Source organism: Protopterus annectens, chromosome 5.part1 (assembly GCF_019279795.1).
Source record: "Protopterus annectens isolate FY-2018-M chromosome 5.part1, PAN1.0, whole genome shotgun sequence".
Taxonomy (NCBI): domain Eukaryota; kingdom Metazoa; phylum Chordata; order Ceratodontiformes; family Protopteridae; genus Protopterus; species Protopterus annectens.
The window spans coordinates 601,189,163-601,216,738 of NC_056736.1; the positions used below are offsets into that span (position 1 = coordinate 601,189,163).

At 42.2% G+C, this 27,576-nt stretch overlaps 1 protein-coding gene across 1 annotated transcript in view; it reads left to right on the plus strand.

Annotated features, from left to right (window-relative positions):
* Nucleotides 1–6,059: 6,059 nt before the first annotated feature.
* Nucleotides 6,060–27,576, plus strand: part of LOC122803239 (breast cancer type 2 susceptibility protein homolog) — a 675,913-nt gene continuing 654,396 nt past the window's right edge. The window contains exon 1 of the mRNA XM_044072837.1: nt 6,060–6,173. Coding sequence (XP_043928772.1) covers nt 6,060–6,173 — 114 coding nt within the window. The remainder of the gene's footprint in view (nt 6,174–27,576) is intronic.

Below are 27,576 nucleotides of genomic sequence, written 5' to 3' on the forward strand. Positions count from 1 at the left end.
TCCTCGGAACCGGAACCGTTGTGACTTCGGAGCCGATACCACCCCTTTCGGCTCCGTCGTCCTCGGCTCCAATTTCCTCCTTGAGACCTTCATTGGAGGGATCCAGTCATCTAGTCTCTCTCGTCGGCTCCGAGGGGGCGAGTGGCATCGGACCCTTGTCCGACCCCATTCTCCCTCTCGGAGCTTCGGCGTTGGTGAGCTCGGCCCCGACATCTGCCTCGGAGCCTTCCCTCTCGGTGAGGCCTGGGGTTCCTATCTCTTCGGAGCAGGAACCTTTTGGTCTCTGATGGGGGAGCCTTCGAGGTGATGAGGAGTGTACTAGCCCCTGGGCTTAGTCAACTGACAGTTCCATCAGCTCCTCCCACTACAGTGCCTGCTGACGTCTCTTCCCACTCTCTTGCTTCCGGACCCAGAGATCCAACGCCTCAGGTTTCCCCATTGGGAATATCTTCCTCTTCCAAGGCTTCTCCTGATCCGTCAGGAGAACCCCCCCCCCATAAGAGGACATGTAAGAGGAAACATTTAGTCTCCCCTGAGTCTACTACATCAGATACTGACTTGGATGAGTCTGAGGGGTCCCCAAGGTCCTCCTCTGAGGATGTCTCATTTTCAGACATCCTTGAAATCCTTAAACAGAGGGGGAACTGGCCCTCTTTTAATCCCTCCGAGGACGAGTCAGTATACCTGGAGGCGTTCGGATCTCGACCCTCCACCTCCTGGGTGTCTCCGCTTTTCTACCGTCTCATGGAAGTAGTGGCTCGGAAGGCGTGGATGGCTCCGGATTCGGTGGAACCTACCCCCAGGAGACCTTCAAAATTTATTATAGCCCCACAAGATAGACAATACTAAACAAAAGGTGTCCCAGTTGATGCCATGGTGGTGGCTGCTGCCTCCAAGAAGGAATTAGCTGATCCTTCAGTACCTGTTCATCCTCCTAATAAGGATTCTAGGACTATGGGCAGGCATGGTAAGCGGATTTTTTCTTCAGCGACTTTTGCCATGAGATCGCTGAACTACTTATGCCACTTCACCCGCCTTCAAAGAGATGTTCTTAAAGAGTTGGGAGAAGTTTTACAGGATCCGTCAGCTGCTGGGTCTCAGGATAAGATTAGCTCACAGCTAGGAATCCTTAACTCCATTGCTAACTCCTCCATGCGGCTCATTTCTTACGCAGCCGATGGAGCGAGTAGGGCCGCAGGCACAGGAGTGGCTTTAATGCGTCAGTCCTGGATGCGGCTTTGTAATTTTGCAGACCCCTTCAAGGCGTCTTTCACAAACTCCCCTTTTGATGGCTCGACCTTGTTCAGTCCTCAAGTGAAAGACACTTTGACTGGATGCAAACAAGATGGCAAGACTCTTTCTGCCGTAGGAGTCCGTTTCTCCACCCCTTCTAGACCATACCCCAAAGGACAGAAGGGAGGGAAAATGTGGTTCCGCAAATCTCAAGGAGTCACGCCTGACGCACGAAGTCAGTTTACCCCCAGAGGCAGAGGGGGTAACAATAATAGACGCCGCCCTAGGGGCAGAGGGGGTCTGCAAAATTAGGGTAGCAGAGAGCCTCTTTCTGACAAACCCTTCCAGCATCCCTGAGATGTTGCCCGATTGTCCGCCTTCAGAGGCAGTCGGGGGAAAATTATCGCTGTACCCAATAGCCTGGCTTTCCCTTTCTCAAGACAAATGGGTACAGTCAATTATATCCGAGGGTTACAAAATTCCCTTTATTCAAACCCCAATTCAACAAAAGGGAACCCTTCCAGACGTTCCACCCGGTCTAAGGGAACTAGCGGTACTAGAAATATCAAAACTGCTAGTAAAAAGAGCCATCCAGCCAGTCCCAGCGGACCAAATATGATTCGGAATCTACTCAAGGTTCTTTTTAGTTCCAAAAAAGACAGGGGACTGGAGACCAATATTAGATCTGAGCAAACTCAACAAGTTTGTAAAGAAATCAAGATTCCGGATGGTCACGCTTCAGTCCATTCTGCCCTTTCTGGGCAAGCACAATTGGATGTGCTCGATAGTACGCATCTATCACATAAAAACTCACAGATGCTCCAGAAGATTTCTCCGCTTTCGGCTGGGGACCAGTCACTTCCAATTCAGAGCCCTGCCCTTTGGACTCATTACAGCCCCCAGAGTGTTCACCAAATGCATGGCAGTGGTTACGGCTCACCTGAGACGTCAAGGATTCCAGGTGTTTCCATATCTAGACGACTGGCTCCTCACTGCCACCACCAGGCATCAGCTTCTCCAAGCCAGAAATTAATTACACCATTCACACTTGCAGAGGGCTAGGAATTTCTATAAATTTCGAAAAATCTGCCTTGTCGCTTTGTCAATATATTACTTTTATAGGCGCAAATTTGGACACCGTACAACTTTCTGCAAGGTTGACAGACCAAAGGATCTTGGACATTTGAAGACACGTCCAAGTGATTCTATTCAGCAACAAAATTCAGGCCAGATTTGCTCAAAGTACTGGGTCTTATGGCGGCCGCCATAACACTTCTTCCCCTCGCTCGCTTTTACATGCGGCTGCTACAATGGATGCTATTCACCCAATGGTCCTTTCAACAACTTCCCATGCGTCACGAGATCATAGTAACTCCAACTTACAAAAGGCATCTGACTTGGTGGATATCGTCCCCTCAAATCCATCAAGGCAGACCTTTTGTTCCTCTTGCCCCGGTTGCTACGGTTACATCGGACGCCTCCCTGATCGGGTGGGGGGGGGTATTATCAGGGCAGAATGGTCCATGGCACTTGACAACCTTTCGAGTACCATCTGCACATAAATGTTCTGGAGATGAGAGCGGTGCTTTTAACGTTGCAAGCCCTCAACGACTCTCTTCCCCTGGGAACTATTGCAGTCCAAACGGACAATATGTCCGTAGTGTGGTATATAAACAAACAGGGCAGAACCAAGTCCTATCCACTGTGTCGAGAGGCTCTCAGACTTTGGCAATGGGCAATCTCCTCTCACCGGTTTCTGATAGCAATGCACATCCCCGGGAAATCCAACATCATAGCGGACAGATTGAGCAGAGCTATTCTCATGCCTCACGAGTGGTCTCTCAAACAATCAGTGACGGAAGAGATTTTTCAGAAGTGGGGCCTTCCTTGCTGCGACCTTTTCGCTATACCTCAAAACAGCAAATGCCCAGACTTCTTCTCTCTCTTCCCCCTTCCAGGCCATCCCCCCAGAGACGCTCTAACCCAAGATTGGCCCCGGGGACTTCTTTATCCCTTTCCCCCTTTTCCGCTGATACCTCAGCTAATTCAGAAAGCAACCGCCTTGAGAGCCAAGTTGATTCTCATTGCCCCTTATTGGCCTCGACAGATATGGTTTCCGATCCTACATCATTATCTCTTGGTACAGCCATGGCATCTGGACCCGGTTCCAGATCTTCTGACCCACCAGTCGGGTCATCTGCACCAATCCATACCTTCTCAACCTCACTGCTTGGTTGCTCCACTTCCATCCTTAGCCAGGCTTCCTATGATTTCTAATCCTGTACGGGATATCATAGTAGCTTCCCTAAAATCTTCTACCAGAAAGATCTACACTAGTAAATGGTGACGTTTCTTTTTCTGGGCAAAAGCTAGGAACATAGACCCCTATACTGCTCCAATTCATTCGGTGTTGGACTTCCTAGCCGACATTTTTAATTCAGGATCCTCTTCTTCCACAGTGAAAGTTCAACTGGCAGCCATTTCAAATTTTCATATAGGCTTTTCGGACCACAACATTATGTCACATAAACTTTGCAAGGCATTCCTTCGAGGTATCTTTTTATTGAAACCTCCTATTAGAGACCCCCCACCACAATGGGATCTAAATTTAGTTTTAACATCCTTGATTCTTTCCCCGTTCGAACCTGCAGCTGCCTGTTCCTTGAAATTGCTTTCTTGGAAGACACTTTTTCTAGTTGCCATTACATCTGCCAGGAGAGTATCTGAGCTTCATGCTCTCTGTGTTTGCCCTCCCTATCTAATATTCCACAAAGATAGGGTATCCCTAAGAACTAATCCATCTTTCTTACCAAAGGTGGCATCTCAGACTAACCTAAATCAGTCAATTGATCTTCCAGTATTTTTCCCGAATTATTCTGATAGAGCTGAACAAAAGTTACTTTATCTCGATGTTCACCGTCAGCTGAGATATTATCTGGATAAGACAAAAATTTTTAGGAAATCTGATCTTTTTCTATCCTATGCAGAGAACAGGAAAGGCCTTCCGGTTTCTAAGGTAACCTTATCTAGGTGGCTGTCTTCCGTGATCACTTACATTTATCAGCTCAGAGGCAAAGAGTTGGTTTCTAATCCAAAAGCCCATTCTACCAGAGCTCTAGCTACATCTACAGCTTTTCAAGCTAGACTTCCAATAGACACTATTTGTGCAGCAGCCACATGGGCCTCTCCTCATACCTTTGTCTCACATTACAAATTAGATTTGGTCTCCAGAGACAGAGCAAATTTTGGTTCCACCATTCTCAAGAGTCTGTTCCGTTGAGCCACCCAGGATAGAGGTGCTAGGGACGCGGTCCCATCCAGCAAGAATGAAGGCGAAATTGACAACTTAACATTTAGAAGTTATGTACCTACCATAATATTCCATGTTAGTTGTCTTCTCTCGCCTTCTTTCTTAAGGCCGCCTCCTTCCCCCTAGCCTGGTCAGACCGAGAAGGTTATACATCTTCTATTAAGAGGTTATTACCTTTTTTTAGCTGTTCAACTCCTACTGTCACTAGATTATGTGGATCCTTTCTAGAGGGTTATGATGTTATTTAGTATTTTTTATTTCTTCCTCCTAAGTTGGAAGAAAATACTGCTATTTCTTTAGCTGCCAAACGAGATCTGAGTAATCTCCGCCTTGCATCATGGGATATAGGGTTGCCTCGAGCTGGTAAAATTAGCTCTCGAGCTTAGCAAGTGCCAAGTCGGAGCCGAGGATCGGCTCCGAACCCATCCAGCAAGAAAGAAGGCGAGAGAAGACAACTAACATGGAACGTTATGGTAGGTACATAACTTCTAATTTCTCCGTTTTTGTATTATCTTCTGTTTAGTCTTTACCCATATATCCTTAGCTGTCACCACAGAGTCATTTCTAATTCATACTCTTAAATACTTCATTTTATCATGTCCCCATAAATATGGATATTGTTGGACCAATTTGTGTGTGGGTACATAATTTTCTGCTACTGGCTTTGTTTTACCTTCATTCATTTTGTATCCTAAGAAGGTCTGAAACTGTCTTAAAATGTTCCACAACACTGTAATGTCCTTTTCTGGTTTTATCATGTATAAAATAATATCATCTGCAAATAGAGCCAGCTTTTCCTGACTACCATACCAATTATATCCTTGAATTCGAGTCCCTTATTTTCTTTGCCAGTGGTTCTAAATATAACGCAAACAACAAAGGTGAAAGTGGACAACCCTGTCTGGTTCCTCTACTCAAGCAGAAATTATCAGAGAGGACCCCAGCCACTTTAATTTGCGCCTCTGATCCCTCGTATATTTTTCTAATCAACCTTAGAGTTGTATCAGGGAAAGTAAATGTTTCCATTGCCCTGCTCATGAAGTCACAATATACTGTTAAATGCTTTCTCTGCATCAAGACCTACCAATAAAAGCTGTACTGTCTTACATTCTGCTTCCCTCTGGATCATCAGTGTTCTGTTAATATTGTCAAATGTTTGCCTTCCCTCCACAAAACCACACCTGTTGACAATATTGTTAAAGTTAGAGATAAAAAAAACTTAAGGAATGGAGGGTGGTGGTGGTTTTCAAATGTGGAAAAAAAATATGGTGAAACACTTGCCAAGTGTTATTCTTGTGGCTGGTCACAGAGGGAAACTAATATGTGCTGGCCAGCCTAAATTGTGTTTCCTTTATGTGGACTTTCTCATTTATTTAATGATTGTGACAATGCACAGTGTAACCAGTGTGCAGAGAGAGGTCATATAGCAAGAAGGTTGTGTCTGAATGCAGATTGTGTTTAAAAAAAACAAAAAAACTTTTGGATGGATTGTTGAGCAAACAGTAAATGAAAAAGAATGGGAAAGGGAAGAAAACAGACACAAGGAAGGAAGCAAGAGGCTGAGAGGGAAGATGAACTAGGAGAAGAAAACTCTGTAGAAGAAGAAAAATATATGGAGGGGAAAATCAGAGTGAGTGCATGCTGGAAGAGGTCTCTGTCAAGAGAAAGGATTGATACTAATATTTTTTTGAAGCTCTAGCCATTGAAAAATCTGAATCGGAGGATCAAGCATTATTTGTACATAAACACGGGAAAAAAATATTTGGTTGTTGAAAGAGTTAAATAAGAAAATGAAAGTTTAAAAATATTGCCCCTAAACTTAAAAAAAAAAGGAAACGCAAAGTTAGAGTACTTTCAGTAAATAAGAACAGCCTTATTAAAGGAGAACTTCACCTTCTCCTACAGTTGAACTCAACTGTTAGGCTGCTTTTCTTCCTACAGAATGGTTCCAGTATTGTATATGTAGCAGAAACCAGCTTGTACTGTATAAAACTTTCATTTACTTGCCTTGGAATCAAATAAGGGGAAAGACTACCTACTTTTTTAACTTAACTTCTTACATAATTTGCAGAGGAATTTTTCAAACCCTGTATGATGTACCACAGAAAACAGAGAAATGTGTACTGAGTTGCTGCTGACATTCTTATACAGATAATTAGTCCTGCTGATGTTTGGAGCTCAGCGTTTTTTGTAAAATAGATGGTGTGAAACTGTTTTCCAGTGTCTTTATTGCAGAGTGGAAGAGAATGTACACTGATTCAAGCTGCTTTCAATGTAGTCATGCCTTTCATAGCAAAACAGAGCAATTAAATTAGTGGTTCAAAGGCAGTTGTCACCTCTTTTGACAAATTTACACGAGCAGCATTACAGTACTGAAATACTAAGCTTTAAACTTTACATGTTTGCTAATGTAGTATCAGAGATGTCTGTGAGATTGAGAAGAGTCAGAAAATATTTTTTCTTGTAATTCTTGTAAAGTAGCTACACATTTACCAAAGTGTATGGGAAGGGGACTGTCAATCCATCTTGGAATACAATGGGGTACTTTGTACAAAGGTCTGTCATTTAGCTACTTATTTCTTGGTTGCAGCGGTACAACTCCTTAGTAAACTGCAGAATAAGCTCTGAGACGCATACAAATGAGGACTGTTCAAGAAATCTAAAAGAAGCAGTTCTGTTACAGAAGGTATACAAGATGACAGTGACTTAACACCTAATCTCATTATATGTCAATGGTATGGGAATGTACTGCTACTTCCTTATGTCTAGCATGAGTCGTATAAAGAAGATGCGAAATGGATTATGGAAAAGAGAAAAGCTTGAAGAAAAACAAGATCGCATTGATATGACAAGTCCCACTGGCAGCCACTTTGCAGAAAACATTACAATTTTATAAGAAGCAGTCAGAGTGGTTTTGAGGTTTTAAAATAGCTCAAAAAACAGCCAGAGTGAAAAATAGATTTTTTTTTAGTTCCAATGTAGAGTTTTCCTTTAACACTGTAAGAATAGTAGGGATACTGGAATTGTATGCTAAATGTGATGTGAATGCTATCCTGTTAGAGAATGTAAGATTCCTGACAAGTGAAGAAAGACTGCAAACAAAAATTGTGGGCTAGAAATATATGGAACTTAGGAAGTGAACATTGTTCTAGAGTGGCTATGTTATATTTTAAAAAAAGTGAAAGTACTGGACCTAATGTTGGTAAGAATGAGAAGGTTAACTGTTGTGGATGTGAGCTGGAGTGAACACGTTTATAGAATTTTAACATTAACTATAGACTGTGCGGTGGTTAACATGAAAATTATAATTGCAGGAGGCTGTATTTTTGATTTAAGGGGAAAATGTAAAAAGAAAGGTTAATATGTAAAAAAAAAAATTACAAGAAGTTATGAAATATGGGAAATAAGCTGTGGGCAGACTTATTGAAGGTTGGGAAATTGGACCTCAAATTTATTATTTTGAGTTATCGAAAAGCTTGGGAGAAGCAGATAGTGATACTGTTATGGCAGTTTTTCAAATCATTTATCAGTATGGATGGACGTGATGGAAGAAGGGAAGTGTATTTAATTAGGAAAGGGAATAAAAAGAATAAATGAGAAATTATGGGATGAAATTGGAGAATGCAAAGTATTGCACTTATAAAGATCATATAACCATGAAGGACTTCTATAAAAGCTGCTCTGATTGGTGGATTGAATTTTTAAAAAGTACGAAAAGTATTTTTAATTGATGACAGAGTATTTTGTAAGTGTACTGAATGAGTACTTGAAGGGGAGGGTTTGTTTATGAAGAGTGTAATAGTGGAATATTAAAATATATATGGAAGAAAGATGAGAAGAATGAAATAAAAATGGAGACCCATCACACTAAATAACCCAGATTATAACATTTTTAGGAGAATAATGCAGAGGAAAATGTAAGGAAGGATGATGGATATTATGGAAGAAAATATATACGATATAAAAGAGAAAGGATTTAATGAATTGTTATTGGTTGTACGATACAAGTACAAAGGAGGATGGGAAACTAATGGGGGTGATTTCAGCAAGGCGTTTAATACAATAGGACATAGTGGTTTGTGGGATGTTATGTATAAGTATGAAACAGGTAATATAAAAAAAAAAGAAGACAGAGCAAAACGACACACAGGCAACACGACTCTTTATCTTTAGCGCTTTCGTCTGCTGTTAGTTTGACTTCCTCAGAAAACATAACCAACTAAGTAATTTCCCTTTTTATACAAAAAAATCACATGACTTCATTTAATTAGACATTTAAGTTAAAAATATACTAGTACTATTCTAAAACCATAAACATCTCATTCCTACACCATAAACCTAAAATTAATATATCAAGTACATCATATTAGCAACAGAGGCATATAATCCTGACTAACAAAATCTATACATACTTGCTGTTATCAAGATTGAACCTAAAAATTAATTATGTTACTAAAAATCATTAAATAAAAATGTGCATTCACATATGAAAATCTGCCTTCAATTTAAGGTAACTGGAAAGACTGACAGTTTCATTAAGCCCTGGGGGGAACGTCACATTACATTTTAACTGCCACATCAATTCTCGATACTCCAAAAAAGTGTCCAAGGGGCCCCCCCCTTACTATTGTTGTTCACCTGTTCTGTGCCCCGGATTTCCTTTAATATGTTTAAAAAGTGCATTCTTAGGATTTTTGATATCCTATAAATGCTGATACACTCGCCTATTTAAACAATTAATGGTTTTCCCTATATAAAAACTCTGGCACTGTTGGCAAATCACTATATAAAAAATATTTTTGTTATAAAAATTGAACCTTTGCTTCAAGACCACCCAGCTAAACTCCTTAATGAAAAAGGATTCTCTTTCCATCATATGTGGACATTGGTGACCGTGTCCACATTTTGCCATCCTCCCCTTAGTACTTCTAGTTATATCACTTTCTAATAAATTTTTGAGTGATTTATCCTTCTTATAAACCACGACAGGATGGTCGCCAAGCTTATTTTTAAATTGTTGCTCCATATCAAATAACACCCAATTCGAATTTAATATTTATTTTATTTTTCCATATAATGGATTGAATGTAAGAATCATAGAATGTGAGAGTTACTACCATCAGTCCCATTGTCACTATTAACATTAGATGTAGCCCCTAATGTAGGAGAAAAAAAATTCCTTCATCTCTCTTGTTATTAACTTCTTGAAAAATAGTCTTTGTAAAGGACAAAGTGTACCCTCTTGGCAATAACATGCTCTTAAGAGTTGCTATTTCATTGAGAAACAAGTCTTTTTCACTGACCATTCTAGAGAATCCTTTTTCATTAAGGGGCTTGGTTGGGTGGTCTTGAAGCAAAGGTTCAATTTGTTATATTGCTAATATGATGTACTTGATGTATTAATAATTTTAGGTTTATGGTGTAGGAATGAGATGTTTATGGTTTTAGAATAGTACTAGTATTTTTTTTTTTTAACTTAAATGTCTAATTAAATGAAGTCATGTGATTTTTTTGTATAAAAGGGGAAATGACCTAGTTGGTTATGTTTTCTGAGGATGTCAAACTAACAGCAGATTTAGATAGTTGTGACACATGCAAACAACATAGTTGTAGTTGCTAAGAACAAAATATGGATGAGGGAAGTTTTGGTTTGTCTGAATGGATTTTTAAAGGAAATGGGAATGACCTTGAGTAAAGATAATAATAAAGGTTTTGGTGACATGGTAAAAACTGGGGGGGGGGTGTATTTTTCAGTGAATGGACTGCTTGTGCTAGGGATACAATTTGGGAAAAATGACAGTTATGATGGAATTGAATGGCTTGATAAATTAAATGAAAGAGATTGTCATCTGTGGAGGATGTTGTAAATTAGAATTGAGGAAAAAGCGTCTTTTGGTGAATTTTGTATTAATGGGAGAATGGCAGTTATGTCAAATGCTTATGAACCCAGAAAAATATGAAAAGGAAAATGTGTAATTGCTATTTTCTTTCATATGGGGTGTGGCGTCCCTTTTCTACGCCAGTGATCAAGGAGTCTCAATCCTCACCACAGACACCAATGAGGGACGTTCACTTGGAACAAGAATGGATACCCACAGTATTTCCAGATGTAGCTCTCTGAACAAATCACAATTTCCCTTAAGAGCACACAAAGAACACACTCCATCCTGGAGCTGGGTTTCCATCTGTCTCTGTCCAGAGCCTAAATAAGATTCCCACTGACACAGCTGTAGAGTTGAGTTCTCAGCCAAATGTTCCAAGCCAAGTCCTCCATCACCCTGTCTGTGAAACCGGTGCTCTGTGTCCTTCCTCCAAGTAGCTGACACACACACACACACACACACACACACACACACACACACACACACACCACCCTGGGAAAGGCTGGCATAGATTTACCAGATATGCCCCCTCTGCCCAGACTGTAAATTAGACACTGCCACCAGAATACTCCAAAGCCAGCTACTCTAAGGCTCTTACCAGGGTATCCAATTATACTTAGTAAAATTAATACTAATTCAAATGGTAGTGTTTGAACAATGCATCAAGGCATTTAGAAGCGACCCTAGTGTCACCAAATAAATTGAAATACTCTGTTAAAATATTCTCTAAAAGACCCACCACAATGAAAAGTTTAAATATATTTAATAATAAATTATAAAAGAACATGAAAATACTAAATATTTATTTACAATATACATCAAAGTTTCAATCACAGGAAATATTAAAAATAACACAGATGGTAGATTCACACTGTTACAGAAAAACAGTACTTAACTAATCTCACTATATTTTCCTGACTGATCTAAAAAATTACTATTCCCTGGTTACTTACTAAAGCAAGACACGATGAAGTGGGTGAGTGGTCTTCCTTGTCGAGTTTCAAAAACAGACTGCCCTGAGACTTCTGTCTCATCTAGTATTAAAACATCATTCTGGTGGTGGATTACAGAACATCACATACATCTGGTCATCTGACTCTGGTTCTCACACTACCCCCCCCTTACTAGTAATTGAACTAAATTCTAGCACCTATGTGTTATAATACACAGACACATGCACAGACACGCGCACAGGCACACGCACAGACACACACACACATATAGAGCTTTGCTAAGATGGTGTTATAGCATCTGGAAGCTATAAAACCATTCAAAACTTCCACCCTTCCAGGGTAACAGTTAGTTTACCCATAAGGACAACACAGTAGGATTCCTAGTCCTGGTTTTCACAGACATTTCTTCCCTGGCTGCAATCAGAAGAGGTAATTTAATTTCAGACTATTTTTTAATGTTGACTTGGACTGAGATTAACCTCTTGTTTTCCAGTATCGTCTGTTACAATATATTCATTTCAAGTTACAATAGTCTGACATACAGGTGTATTTCTTTTCTGTCCGAAAAGACACACTGTTGGTACATTTTTAACACAAGCAGTTTAAAAATGCATTTTCAACACAAGCACCTGTATAAATCAGCCTGGTGTTCAAATGACATCATTCTTTACAAAACTCCATATGGCATATGTTAAACATCCACTGCCCTACTTCTTCTGGCATAGCTGGCAATACCTCACATCATCACACGGGGTTCAAGATTAAACCCAGTAAGAAGAGGTGTGTTGTACGAGTGAAGATGAATGGGGATGAGGGTTACTAAATTCAGTTGTTTGTTTTGCTTCTTTAAACTTGTGTACAGTATTGAAGTGGTAAAGGAAGAGAATGAGAAATTAACAATGAGAATGTTTAAATATAAATGCAGAAATTCTGGGAAATGATGAGAATAAGAAAAGGACAAAAAAATATGTAAATGGTAAAGTTAAAAATCATCAAGAAAAACGCTAAAATGGAAAATAAAAACTGATGATACACAGAAAGACGGAAGGATATGGTATAGTAATGTTGTACAACAATATTATATAAATCCATGGGGAAATTTAACAAGAGAAAATTATTAAAGTCATTAAAGTAAGGAAAACGTGGTGTACCTAGTTAGTGCCAGGATTTCCTATGGAGGCTGATAATAAATAAGTTGCCAGTAAAGGGGAATATGCCATATAAAAAGTTTAAAGAGCATGTTCGTTTTGCATACAAGTGGAAACTGCAGAGCATTGTTTTTTGAAATGTAATTGTGGTGCAGTTCTGGAAAAAGTTGTGAAGAATGTTAATGACATAATCAGTTTAGATATGAATGTGATTATGGCTGGATATTATAAGAGCAATAAAAAATATGTAAGAAGAGTAGATAAAAATGTATGTAATGTGTGTTATTTGGAATGAAAGATTGAATGAAATTTTGTTTAATGAGAAATGGATTTTGGCAGATACATTGAGAAAAATTAGATTTTTGGTTGTAGGAGTAGGGACAGTTATGGAAGAATAACAATGAGGATGTTAAAAATGACGAATGTGTGTATATATTCCTGTAAATATATACATTTTGTAAATATGTACATTTTTTAACGTTGTTAAATAAAGGACCCCTTCACTTTTCAATAAGTGCCATGTGATCTTTTACATCCACCTGATCCACCACCTACTCATTCAAGTGGGACTTCAGTTTGTTTATTCTCTTTCTGCTTTATGTGTAACTGTAATTACTCCTTTGTATACAGAGTCACATTGCGCATCTTGTGTTAACCATACATCTACTGCCTTCAGAAAACTTTTTTTCTCTTACTTAATTTTTTCGTTTGTTGTATAAAAACTCATATCCCTGTTCAAACTTCTTTTAATACTTTTATTGTTTATTTTTTCTAATTCCCCAAGCAAACAGGTAGTCGGATAAAAGCCGGAACACTATTAAACAGTAAAATGTAAAAGACAAACTGGAGCTCCGGGCACCACGGCTTAAAACTTTAATAAACTTTTTCGTAAAGAAAGGTAAGCGCTTTCGCAGAAAAAAAAAACGGTTTCTTCAGACCATGTAAAAAGTTACACAAACCACTCACATATATATAAAAATTTCATAAAGACATTCTCCAATGAAAACAATCTTCCGATCTAAAAACCCATCCCACTGGAGCAAGGAACTGACCAGTAAAGATGTTCTGTAAAAACACACTCCTTTAAAAACATGAATATTAAAACAGTGACATGGAAAACGTAGAACCAGTAGTATCTTGAAAAAGGTACACACCTCTCTGACATTTAAATATTAATGTTTAAGGGGCCAAGACTTAAGAACTGGCTTCAAGGACACGTGTTTTTTCAGCCCTGGAAGTACATTTTCTTTCAATAGAAGTATCCATTTAATTTCTTTCTTTTCAGTAATATTCTTAGTCTCCACCCCTCAAATTTTCAGACACTAATTCTAATACAAGAAACTTAAAACTGTGCCTGCTCACGTTCTCTGTAACATGTTGAGCTGATGCACTTGTACTCATCTGATTACATATGTCCCACACGTGTTCTAGAATCCTTTCTTTAAACATTGAATTTGTCTTCCCAATGTCAAAAGCTTCACACATTGTGCATTTAGCGTAATATATTAAATTCTTGGTCTTGTAATCAGCATAAAAATCAAAACTAATTTCTTGCTTAGTTTGTGAGTGTACCAAAGAGGAACAACTCCAAATATATTGACAAGTCTTACATAGTCTACACTGAAATGTCCCACATCTACCTGATACATCAAAAGAATACAGCAGCCGACGAGCTTCCAAAGCTTCAGGGCACCTTTCATTCGCCCAAACTGTCATGCAGCTTGAGATGAGCCGACTGAAAGAGAAGTTTGGGAACAAAACCTTTAAGAGCTTTAGTGCTGCTAAAGAATATGCTCCTGTAAGGTTTTTGAGGACTGACAGTAAGCATCTGCTTTCCTTTGCTGGACAAGTAAGTTCCCTTTGGGGAAAAAATACCTTCCATTTTTTTTTTGTAGCTGTCCTTCAAGGATGCATCTGCAGTCCTAACATATGGGTTGTCCTGCCTCAGGCAGCCCTTCGGTCGGCCGGATTCCAAAGTCTGGGTCTGGCCTCGGCTGATGTCGCACTTCACCCGACGTCATAGCTGCTGTGTATTGGGTATAAAGGCATCAGCCGACGCCATTTTCCTCAGTCTTTCTTGACGCGTGGTGCCCGAAGCAGAAGCTGTTCACAAGTGCCGGTCGGTCAGATCCAGAGATTTCTACTACCGAAGACTTCTAAAAAGCTAAGTACCCCGTTGGGGACTCTTTCTTGCCTCAGCCGATGTCAGAAAAAGTAAATAATTGTTTAACTTGTGGGAAACAAATACCTCATAAGGATTTCCACTCTTACTGCCTTCCTTGCTTAGGCCCAGACCACAACGTATCAGCTTGTCTAGACTGTGCTTCCTTCAACCGACGGACACTTAGACGTCGGTCGGAGTTTGCAGAGGAGTTTTTTGGTCCCGCTTTTGCTTACAAAATGCCGTCGGAGACTCCGACTTCACAATTAGCTAAAAAGCGTAAGGAAAAGGACCGACACTCGCGGTCTGCGGTTTCGGCTGAAACCACGGTTAAGCCAACCGCGAGTGTCTCGGTTTCGGCTGAAACCGAGTCCTCGGTTCTTCCTTCGGCCAAAAGCATGCCTCCGATAGCCGAGGCCTCACAGAGCATGGCTGAATCTGCTACTGAAATTTCCCCTGCTGTAGCAGGCACCCAGGACTTATCAGATACTATTCCTTTAGACATATCTACTCCTGCACGTGGAGCTGCTAGGCCCCCTGCATCTATGTCTATCAAGGCTTTTTCTAGGGCTAAAGCAGCTAAATCTTCTAAGGCCTTGCCTGCTAAAACCCACTCACACAGGCCTACCTCTAGTTCCCAAATGCTCAGCCTGGCTGAGGATCTCATTTCTTTGATCAGGGGATCCCAACCTCACCCAGACAGGGCCTCTCAACCCCCTCCAGAGAAGAGGCCTAGAACTGAGCCCCCGGATCCTGTTTCTACAGACTCTTCCTCGGATGATTCAGAAACCTCAGACCCTCCAGAAGGCCCATATTCTCCTTATGAGGATTCTGATGCAGAAGACTCCATTCCTTCTGCCTCTCCTCCTAAAGAATTTTCTTTTGGGGAAACCTTACATGCTATGAGAGAGCATTTTCAATGGCAGGGCCAGGATTTTTCAGATTCAAGAAAAAGGCTAAGGACCTTTTTACATTTACCACAGCATAGGCCTTTAGCCATTCCTCCAGTACTAACAGTTGTTGATGATGCATATAATGATGCTTGTACTGCCCCTGACTCTCTTCCACCGGCCCCTGCCAAGCCCGACAGATATTACAGGGTCCCGGACACACACTTTCACTTGTATAAGGCCCCTATTGCAGATCCTGAAACTATTTCACAGGGCCCCAAAGCTGTAGCAACTGCCTCTGCCAAAAACCCCCTCCCCTCTGAAAGAGAATCTAGAGCATTAGAGAGATGGGGTAAAAAAGATGTTCTTCATCTCACATTGCTGCAGTCCTTACATACGGGTAGTCCGCTGTCCTCGGTCGGCCCGAATACCAAAGTATTAGGCTGACGTCGGTCAAGGCGCTTAAAACTGACATCAGGACGTCAGGGTATAAAAGCGCATGACCGACGTCATATCCTCAGTCTTTTTTGCCGCATGGTCCGATGCAGAAGCAGCGTTGCAAGTGCCGTTCGGCATTCTGAAATTTTTCGAGTTCGGAGTTTCAGACCGAATCCAAGTTGGCTAAGTACCCCGTTGGGGAATATTTTGTTTTTTTCTTGCCTCAGTGTATTACCGGATGTCAGAAAAAGTGAATAATTGTATTTCTTGTGGGAAACAGATACCGCATAGGGATTATCATTCTTTGTGCATTCCTTGTTTGGGGCCTGAGCACGACGTAGTTGGGTGTTGCTTTTGTGCTAGGTTCAGTAAGCGCACTATTAAGCGAAGGTTGGATTGTGCTAGGCTGGTCTTCGGTAAGCGGTGCAATTATAATATGCCGTCGGATACTCCGACGCCCGCTTCCACGAAGAAGCGCAAAGACAAAGCGGTTAAACCCAGGCAAGACGAGTCGTCCGTTCCGGACGCCGGTTCTTTAGAGGCTTCAGTGGAACCGGTGGTTCCGATGGAGGTTTCTCTGGAGTCTCAGGGGGAGACTTTGATTTTGCAGGATGTGGCCTCTCACGAGGCAGGTCAGGCTGAAGGGGCTTCTCAGGTTTCTGTACTCCCCTCCCTTCCCAGGGTGGTTAGACCCTCTTCTTCTGTTTCCAAGGCTTCTTCCAGAGGCAGGCCAGGTTTAGCTTCTGTTGGTGTCAGTCCTAGTTCAGCAGGGTCTGTGCCTAAGAAGCACATGCTTAAAATGGCAGAAGATTTGATTACTCTGATTAGAGGTTCTTTGCCCCTCCTGATAAGAGGCCTAGGGTGGAGCCAGAGGTGGAAAGTTTTGAACAGGCTTCGATGTTTCTGAGTCTTGACTGAAGACTTGCAGGAGTACACTCCTTATTCTGATTCTGATGCAGAAGATTCCACTCCTTCTGCTTCTCCTCCAGAGGATTTTTCTTTTTCAGAGACTCTTCATTCTATGAGGGAACATTTTAAGTGGGAAGGTCAGGACTTCTCTGATTCACGGAAAAGGCTTAGGGAATTTTTGTTTTTACCTCAACATAGGCCCTTAGCTATACCCCCTGTTCTGGATGTTGTGCAAGATGTATTTTCAGAGGCTTCACTTAATCCTGATTCAATGCCTCCTGCGCCTGTTAAACCGGATAGGTATTACAGGGTGCCTGAGGCTCATAAATATCTCTATAAGAGTCCTAGGGCGGACCCAGAAACTATTAGTCAGGGACCTAAGGGTGTTAAGGCCTCTGTTGTAAAGAATCCGGTTCCTCTAGATAAAGAGGCCAGAGCTTTGGATAGATGGGGAAAGAAGGTCTATACATCTTCTACCTTAGCAATGAGGGCTTTGAATTGCCAGTTTCATGTGTTGAAATATCAAAATTTTCTTCTTTCGCAATTGAAATCTAAGGTGGATGCTCTGGCAGAAGGCATTGACTGTAAAGAATTACAAGATTTGGTGCATGTCTCTGAACAGGTGGGTAAGCATTCTTTACAGTGTGGTTTTGATGCTTTGCAGGCCTCTTCTAGGGTGGCTGCCACTGGTTCAGTTCTTCGCAGGCACGCCTGGCTTAAGGATCAGAATTTATCTGACCATGTTAAGACAAGGATTTTGGATGCTCCTTTGCAGTCTGAAGTGTTGTTTGGTCCACCTGTGGAGTCAGTCTTGAAGAAATTGGAAGACCAGGCTAAGTCTATGCAGACTGTTAAAGATTTTTTGCAAGTTCAGCCTCCAAAGTTTAGTAGAAATTGGCCTGCTAAGGGGTGGACGTATCCTTCTTCTGATTCTCAGTCTAGGGGTAGATCTAGACGTGGTAGGGGCAGAGCTCAGAGTTCCTTCAGACCTAGAACATGGAGTTCACCTGCACAGTCTTCGAGTGAGGGCAGGGGCCAGTCCTTTCGTAAACAGGCCCAATGACCTACTTTTTCAGCTGCCAGATCCTTCTTGCCTGGCAGCACCTTTGGGAGGACGGTTGGCACTCTTCAAGGAAAATTGGATTTTAATTACCCAAGACAAATGGGTATTGGATATCATACACCAAGGTTACAAGTTTTATTTCCATACCTTACCTCCTTTCAAAGGCATGCCAGACGTTCCTCCTCAGCAAAGACTAGAGGCTCACAAACAGATTTCTCTACTACTTCAAATAGGAGCTATACAACCGGTCCCTCTGCCAGAAGTGGGCCTAGGATTTTATTCTCGCCTGTTTCTAGTACCAAAGAAAGGGAACACGTGGAGACCAATTTTGGATTTATCTATCCTCAACACATATCTGGACATTCCCAAGTTCAAAATGTTGACGTTACAACAGCTTTTACCTCTGTTGGGCAAAGATCACTGGATGGTGACTCTGGATCTCAAGGAGGCTTACCTTCATGTTCCTATCAGGCCCAGCTGCAGGAAGTATCTGCGTTTTCGGGCTGGGACTTTTCATTATCAGTTCTCTGCATTGCCCTTTGGCTTATCTACTGCGCCCAGAGTGTTCACGAAGGTTCTGGCTCCAGTGGTAGCTTTCTTCAGGCTAAGAGGAATACAAATCTATCCTTATTTGGACGATTGCCTGATTCTGGCTCAAGGAAAGGACGAACTTCTTCATCATTTACAGTATGTGATGGCAGTGTTAAGATGCCTAGGGTATTCTGTGAACGAAATAAAGTCCAGTCTAGTACCCTCTCAGGACATGTGCTTTCTGGGTGTGAGACTGAATACAGCATCCCAGATGGCCATTTTGACCCCGGACAAACAAAAGAATCTTTCTCTTTACTTCCATCATTTGTCTCGTCAGTCCAGGCTGACTGCAAGGACAGTCCTTCAAGCCTTGGGGTTCATGGCATCTTGTATTCTGGTACTTCCCAATGCCAAACTGCATATGAGGAAGCTACAATGGTATCTCAAAAATGTATGGACGCAACACTGCCAAGATATGGACACTGTCATTCAGATAATACCTTGCATTCAAAAGGAATTTTTGTGGTGGGCTCAGGAATGTCACCTAAACAAGGGACTCTCTGTGACCCGACCAGAGGCGAGTCATATTCTAACGACAGATGCCTCAGACAAAGCTTGGGGAGCTCATCCAAATGGAAAATGGGTACAAGACACGTGGCCTGCCAGACTTCAACATTTACATATCAACTTGAAGGAGATGTTAGCAGTCCAATTTGCATTGATAGCTTTCAAGGATTTACTTCTTCCAGGGCAGGTGTTGATTCAAACAGACAACACAACTGTCATGTGGTACATCAACAAGCAAGGGGGGACACATTCATACCCTCTATGCAGACAAGCAATGATTTTGTGGGAGACTGCTCTCAGTTTACAGCTAAATCTTCAGGCAAGGTTTCTGCCAGGAACACAGAACTACTTAGCAGATGTGTTGAGCAGACAAATTATGGATCCCCACGAGTGGAAATTGGATCCTCATGTATTTCTAAAATTGACAGTGTTATGGGGAACTCCAGACATAGATCTGTTCGCTTCTCCACTAAATTACCAGCTGCCAAAGTTTTGCACAAAAAGGTTTCATCCCACAGCTTGGAAAGTGGATGCTCTCTCATTCAATTGGAGCAATCTTCACGTGTATGCCTTTCCACCACTGCCTCTCCTCCCAAAGGTACTCCTGAAGGTCAGACAGGACAAGCCAACCATGATTTTAATAGCTCGATTGGCCTCGACAGCACTGGTACCCATTACTGAGAAGTCTGGTACGGGAGCCTCCATGGCCTTTGCCTTCGATTCCACACCTGCTGTCTCAGGAGAACAGTCATTTACTCAATGTCAAACTTCACTCTCTGCATCTAACAGCCTGGCATATTCGGTTTTAAACCCTGGAGGGTCTCAGCTTCCACAACAAGTTTTGAATGTTATTTTGGAGGCCAGAAGGCCTAGTACAAGGAAAGTTTACGTAGATAAATGGAGGAGATTTTTAATTTGGAGTACAGCAAAGGACTTTGATGTTTCTAAATCTAATTTAAGTGTTGCTCTTCAATACCTTACTGAGTTATTGGACAAAGGTTTGTCCTTCTCCTCTATAAAGGTTCATGCTGCAGCAATTTCTGCTCACTATGACTGTGACCCACCATTATTTTCTCATCCTTTGTTTAAGCAATTCCTTAGAGGGGCAAAGAATATAAGACCCCCACGTAGAGCTCCTACTCCTGCTTGGGATCTCAATTTTGTGTTGGAGAAACTCACTCTACAACCTTTTGAGCCTGCAGCGACTGCCGAGTTGAAATATTTATCGTGGAAGACTGCTTTTTTGTTGGCCATTACCTCTGCGAGAAGGGTTTCTGAATTACAGGCCCTTATGGCGGTTGAGCCTTTCTTAATTTTCCACAAGGATAGGGTGTCTTTGCGTACTAACCCTTCCTTTATGCCTAAAGTGGTTTCTAGTGTGGCTTTAAACCAAACTATTCATTTGCCTACTTTTTATGCAAACCCCAAAATAAAGGGAGAAGATTTTGCACACTTTGGATATACACAGACAGTTGCGATATTATTTGAGCAGAACTAAAGGGTTCAGGCAGTCTCAGCAGTTGTTTGTTTCATTTGCTTTGGGTTCTCAGGGCAAACCTGTTTCAAAACAAACTATTTCTAAGTGGATTGGTTTTTGTATTGCTTTCTGTTATTCCCATCTTGGTAAGGAGATTCCAGCTGGGATTAGGCCTCATTCCACTAGGGCTACTGCCACTTCTACAGCTTTTTAAGGGGTGGCTACTAAAGATATTTTGGAGGCAGCTACTTGGAGTTCAGTGCATACTTTCTCTAAGCATTACCACCTTCCACTTTACTCTAAATCTAGGGCTGGATTTGCCACTGCAATTTTACAGGGCATTTTGGCAGCTCCTAATGCTTTATAGTTTTGCCATCCTCCCTTACCTCTGCTTTGGGATTCTACCCATATGTAAGGACTGCAGCAATGTGAGATGAAGAACATAGTACAGTTTTGTACCTACCATAAATGTAGATGTTCAAGATCCACATTGCTGCAGTCCAATTTACCTCCCTCCTTCCCTCTGTAGTTAGAGGTGGTTGTGTGGTTTGGGTTGTAAATATTGTAAATATGGTTAGTGCAGGGTGGTTGGTTGTTTTTGCTGTTTTTGGCTTTGGCCTTTCTTTTTAGGGCCTTCTGACATCTGGGGCAAGAAAAGACTGAGGATATGACGTCGGTCATGCACTTTTGTACCCTGACGTCCTGATGTCAGTTTTAAGCGCCTTGACCGACGTCAGCCTAATACTTTGGTATTCGGGCCGACCGAGGACAGCGGACTACCCGTATGTAAGGACTGCAGCAATGTGGATCTTCGAACATCTACATTTATGGTAGGTACAAAACTGTACTTTTATACTTCTGCTACTCTTTCGGCCAGGGCCTTAAACTGTCAATTCCACATGATTCAGTATCAGGAATTTTTGTTAGACCAGCTAAATAAAAAACTGTCCTCTCCTGAACCTATAGACCGTAAGTCCCTTCAGGATTTGGTACATAACACTCAGCAGGTCAGTAATCATTCCTTAAAATGCAGCTATGATGCACTGGAGGCTTCCTTTAGATCAGCTATGACTGGAACAGTGATTAGAAGGCATGCCTGGTTAAAAGAGCAATCCTTACCAGACCATGTTAAGTCAAAGCTCCTAGATGCTCCTATGGAGAAACAAAGTTTATTTGGCTCCCCTGCACAGCAAGTGCTAAAGAAGGTGGAAGAAAAAGCAAAATCTGTCCAAACAGTCAAGGATTTCTTACAGGTCCAACCTCCGAGGTTTAGTAAAAATTGGCCTTCGAAGAATTGGTCCTTTCCAGACACCTCCAGAGCACAGAGAGGCAGAAATAGGCGCCCAAGAGGCAGAGGTCAATCCAGAGGTGCCTACAGGGGACGTCAGTGGCAGCCTAACAACCAGAGAAGTACTGCCACAGATTCAGCTACGACCACTTCCACAGGACAGACACAATGACTTGGCTCTGATACCGCCTACCAGGGAACAACTGGAAGCACCCTTGGGCGGAAAGCTAGCCTTATTTTCCGTAAACTGGCATTACATTACAGGAGACAAATGGATTTTACAGACTATAGACAAAGGCTACAGGTTTCACTTCCACACTCTACCAAAAAAGAGAGGAATGCCAAACCTACAACCAAACCAAAAAACAAACGCTCTAGGACAAATCAACCTCCTACTAAGGATGAGAGCTATAGAAAAGGTACCGCCTATGGAACAAGGGCAAGGATTTTACTCCAGACTTTTCCTGGTACCAAGGAAAGAAAATCAATGGAGGCCTATTCTCGACCTGTCCTCTCTGAACACTTATCTCATTGTTCCAAAATTCAAAATGCTGACCCTACAGCAACTTCTTCCCATGCTGGGCAAGGAGTCTTGGCTGGTGACTCTAGATCTCAAGGAGGCATACCTGCACGTCCCTATACGACCAGATTGCAGAAGATACCTCAGATTTCTTGCAGGATCAGAGCATTATCAATTCTCAGCCTTGCCCTTTGGCTTATCTACTGCGCCCAGAGTATTCACGAAATGCCTGGCATCAGTAATTGCTCATTGCAGGCTTCAGGGAATTCAGATTTATCCATACCTGGACGACTGCCTAATACAAGCGGACAACAAGAACAAATTAACAAAAGATTTGGAAAAGGTTATACAACTGCTGCAAGCCCTGGTATACACAGTCAACATGAAAAAGTCAAGGCTGGTACCATCCCAAAGGATAACATTCTTGGGTGCAGAACTGGACACATCAAATCAGATGGCATTTCTCACAGCAGAAAAACAAAAGCAACTACCACTCTATTTCATGGCTTTAACAACACAGATCCAGCTTACAGCAAGGAAAGTCCTGCAAGCCCTGGGTTACATGGCATCCTGCATAATATTGATTCCGCATGCCAGGCTGCATATGAGAAAGTTGCAATGGTACCTAAGGAATGTATGGTCTCAACACAAGCACAGTCTAGAAGCCCAGATTCCAATAATTCCATGCCTGAAACAAGAATTCCTGTGGTGGACTCAGGCCTGTCAGTTAAACAGAGGACTGCCTTTCCACAAACCTCATCCAAGCCAGACTATCACCACGGACGCCTCAGACCTAGGCTGGGGGGCACACATGGTGGACAAGTGTATACAAGGCCTATGGACACAAGACCAGCTGAATCTACACATAAATCAAAAAGAGATGCTGGCAGTGAAACAGGCAATCCAGACATTCAGACCTTTTCTTCAACAGGGTCACTTGCTGATAAGGACGGACAACACCACAGTCATGTGGTATAGCAACAAACAGGGAGGTCACACTCATATCCTCTATGCCGGATGGCAATGGACCTGTGGAATGTGGTCCTGAACCTCAACATTCAACTCCAGGCCAAATTTGTGCCAGGAAAAGAAAATTCGCTAGCAGACACCTTAAGCAGAACTACCACGGATGCCCACGAATGGATGCTGCATCCAGACATCTTCAAAACCATTACAAAGAAATGGGGACTACCAGAAATAGACCTGTTCGCATCCCCACACAACCGCCAATTGAGGAAATTCTGCACAAGGACATACCACCCACTTGCTTGGAAGGTGGACTCCCTATCCTTCAGTTGGGAAAACCTGACAGCATATGCATTCCCACCTCTTCCTTTGATGCACAAAGTGCTACTGAAGATCAAAGAAGATCACCCAAGGATAATCCTGATAGCTCCAGACTGGCCGAGGCAGCATTGGTACCCGCTACTGAGGAGTATGTCTCGGACACACGCATGGCCTCTACCTCTATGTCCTTTACTACTAACACAGAACAACTACAAGATCCTACATCCAAACTTGAAAACACTACAGCTAGCTGCTTGGAATATTACATAAAACAAAATAACCCAGATTTATCTCAGAGGGTTAAAGACATTATCCTGGAGGCTCGCAGACCCTCCACAAGGAAGACTTATTCAGCCAAATGGAAAAGATACCTCATTTGGAGTGCAGCAAAAGGAGAAAATGTATCATTAGCAAACATAGCTAACATCCTGGAATACTTAGCAGAACTTTTCCACAATGACCTGTCTTACTCCTCCATTAAGATTCATGCATCAGCAATTTCAGCAGAATACAACACGGATCCTCCAGTCTTCTCTCATCCTCTACTCAGGCAGTTTCTGAGAGGAATTAAAAATGTAAAGCCTCCAAGGAAGCCACCTTTGCCTACATGGGACCTTAACTTTGTGCTGGAAAAGTTAACACTTCCCCCTTTTGAACCAGCAGCAACTGCAGAATTACAGTTCTTATCTTGGAAAACTGCTTTCCTGCTTGCAGTCACTTCAGCAAGAAGGGTTTTTGAATTACAGGCATTAATGGCAGTACAGCCCTTCCTGATCTTCCATCAGGATAGAGTGTCCTTGAGAACTAACCCTACTTTTATATCAAAAGTGGTCTCCAGAGTATCATTGAACCAAGCAATCCACCTACCAACATTCTTCCCCAACCCACAGAACAGGGGGGAAAGACTACTACATACCTTGGATGTGCACAGGCAATTACGCTACTATCTGGACAGAACTAAGACCAACAGAAAAACTGACCAGCTTCTGGTAGCATATGCAACAGGAATGGAAGGAAAAGCAATTTCAAAACAGACAATCTCAAAATGGATAGGAAATTGCATTAGATTTTGTTACTCTTTTCATGGAAAGACAACTCCAGAAAACATCAGACCTCACTCCACAAGGGCTACAGCCACTACTACAGCTTTCCTATGAGGAGTGGCTACCAAAGACATTTTAGAAGCTGCTACTTGGAGCTCCGTGCATACATTTGCCAAGCATTATAATCTTCCTTTATACTCCAGATCCCGAGCAGGTTTTGCAACTGCTGTTTTGCAAGGGATCTTAACTACACCATCATTATCTTAGTGCCTCCTCCCCCAGTTTGGCTATGGTATTCTACCCATATGTTAGGACTGCAGATGCATCCTTGAAGGACATAGTACAGTTTTGTACCTACCATAAATGTAGATGTCCGAGAGGTATGCATCTGCAGTCAGGATTACCCGCCCTCCTTCCCCTCTGTGGTACTCCTAGGGTATTTGCCCATCTTGTAGCTAGCTGGGGGAATCTATTATGGTGTATTTGTTTGTATATATGTATATACATGCTTATATTGTTTGCTCTCTACTGTTTGGAATCATTTGCATTTATCTAAATTTAGCCTTCCTAGAGAGCACCTGGCATCTGGGCCAAGAAACACTGAGGAAAATGGCATTGGCTGATGCCTTTATACCCAATACACAGCAGCTATGACGTCGGGTGAAGTGCGACATCAGCCGAGGCCAGACCCAGACTTTGGAATCCGGCCGACCGAAGGGCTGCCTGAGGCAGGACAACCCATATGTTAGGACTGCAGATGCATACCTCTCGGACATCTACATTTATGGTAGGTACAAAACTGTACTTTTTATTACTTTCCTCTTCAGGAAAGTTATTTTAAGAGTGGCAAAGGGGCTTCAAAAAAAAGAAAGTCTCAAACCTCCCAAAACCAAGGACAGTCCAACTGGAATGAATATTCAACAGACCTTGTGGACCCTCTCCTACCCTGGTCCCTTTTCTCTTCCGGAAGGTCTGAATCTACATTTTCCCTGTGTGGCAATAGATTGTTTTAGACAAATGGGTTCTGTAAATCATTAATTTGGGTTACAGGTGGCAGTGGGAGGAAAAGCCTCCTTTCTGGGTGGGGGTGGGGGGTCATTCCTCATCCTGTTAATCAGACTTTTGATTCTACCTGTTCTTCCAGGTGGGGAAGGAGTTTTATTCAAGGATGTTCCTAGTGCCAAAGAAGGAAAATGCTTGGAGGTCAGTTCTGGATCTTTCTTTCCTAAACCTGTTTGTGATAGTGCCACATTCGAAATGATGTCAGTTCACAACCTGCTACCACTTCTTCCTCCTTCAAGTTTCCTAATAACAGTAGACATAAAAAATTCTTATCACATCCCTATTCATCCATACGTCAGACATTTCTTAAGGTTTTTTTGTACCTGGATTTCATTATCCATTATCTGCCTTACCCTTTGGACTATCCATTGCACCAAGAGTGTTCACAAAGTATCTAGCTCCAGTTATAGTGCTTTGCAGGCTACAAGGTATCCATATTTTTCCAAATTTAGATGACTTGCTTATCTTTGCAGAGTCTTTTTCAAAATGTCAGGAATCCCTCTCGGGAGAGAAATCTCTTGCAGAAGTTGGGATTCCAAGATAACATTCAAAATTCTTTAACTCCATCACACAGCATTGTGTTCCTGTGATGTCAACCGGACTCCACAGTTCAAATAGCCTTTTTACACAAGAAAAGATAGATCTTTATTTAGATCTATTTCTAAGGTTTTCCACTCAGACTTCTGTCACTGCAAGGGAATACCTCAGGATTTAGGATCTCATGGCGTCTATGATTCTCATGAAAACCTTAGCAAGACTCCACATGAGAAAGATGCAGTGGTATCTTAAATTTCTTATGTCCCAGCAGCAGCAGCCTTTATCTTTTCAGACCCCAGTACTGGGGTTTGCCAGAAGGGAAATATTTTGGTGGAGACAATAGATACCCTTAAATCCAGGTCTTCCCTTCTCCATCCCTGCTCCAAAGCAGTGCAAGTCATTGCTGATATTTCAAACTTTGCTTGCAAAGAAGCTTCAGGAGGTGTAATAGTGCAGAGGGTGTGGGACATCAAGGAGAGATGCAGGCACCTAAATACCAAGGATATGCTTGCCCTGATCAAGGCACTCAACTCTCTCAGCAATATTTGGTCCCCAAGACCTCTTCAAGTGGTTACAGACAATACCAAAGTCGTGAAGTATATCAGCAAGCAAGGGGAAACTAGGTTGTACCCCCCCCCCTTTTCAGACTCATGTTAGCTTGGGTATAGTTGAGCAACACAGTCTCACTGTGTAGACATCCTACATTCTACCAGAGCAAAATTCTGTGGCAGACGAGCTGAGCAGGACCAGGGCAGATCCTCAGGAGTGGAACTAGATCAGTGGGTCTTCCAAGACTTGACCCATCTGTGGGGAGTTCCTCAAGTAGAGCTCTTTGCTCCTCTCTGAACAATCACCTCCTAAAATTCTGTTCCAGGACTCCATGCAAGAAAGCCTGGAAGACAGTTGCCTTTTATTTTCTTTGGACATGAATGCTCCTGTATTCCTTTCCACTAATATCTAGGATAGGTTCATAGGTATTTACTAGGCTAACTACCACAAATGCCTTTTTAAGCCTAACCATGCATCCCAAATCTCTGACAAGTTCTGGTACCCTTGATAAGTATAAGTAGGGGTTGAGGGGTGAAACATTTAGAAGCAGGGACCTGGGAGATGAACAATTTACAGGCTGTCTGTGTCCATTAGAGACATAGGTGCCAACCCAGGGATGAATCTCCTGATGTTCTTCAAGAATGCAACTGCAGTCCTGACATATGGGTTGTCCTGCCTCAGGCAGCCCTTCGGTCGGCCGGATTCCAAAGTCTGGGTCCGGCGTCGGC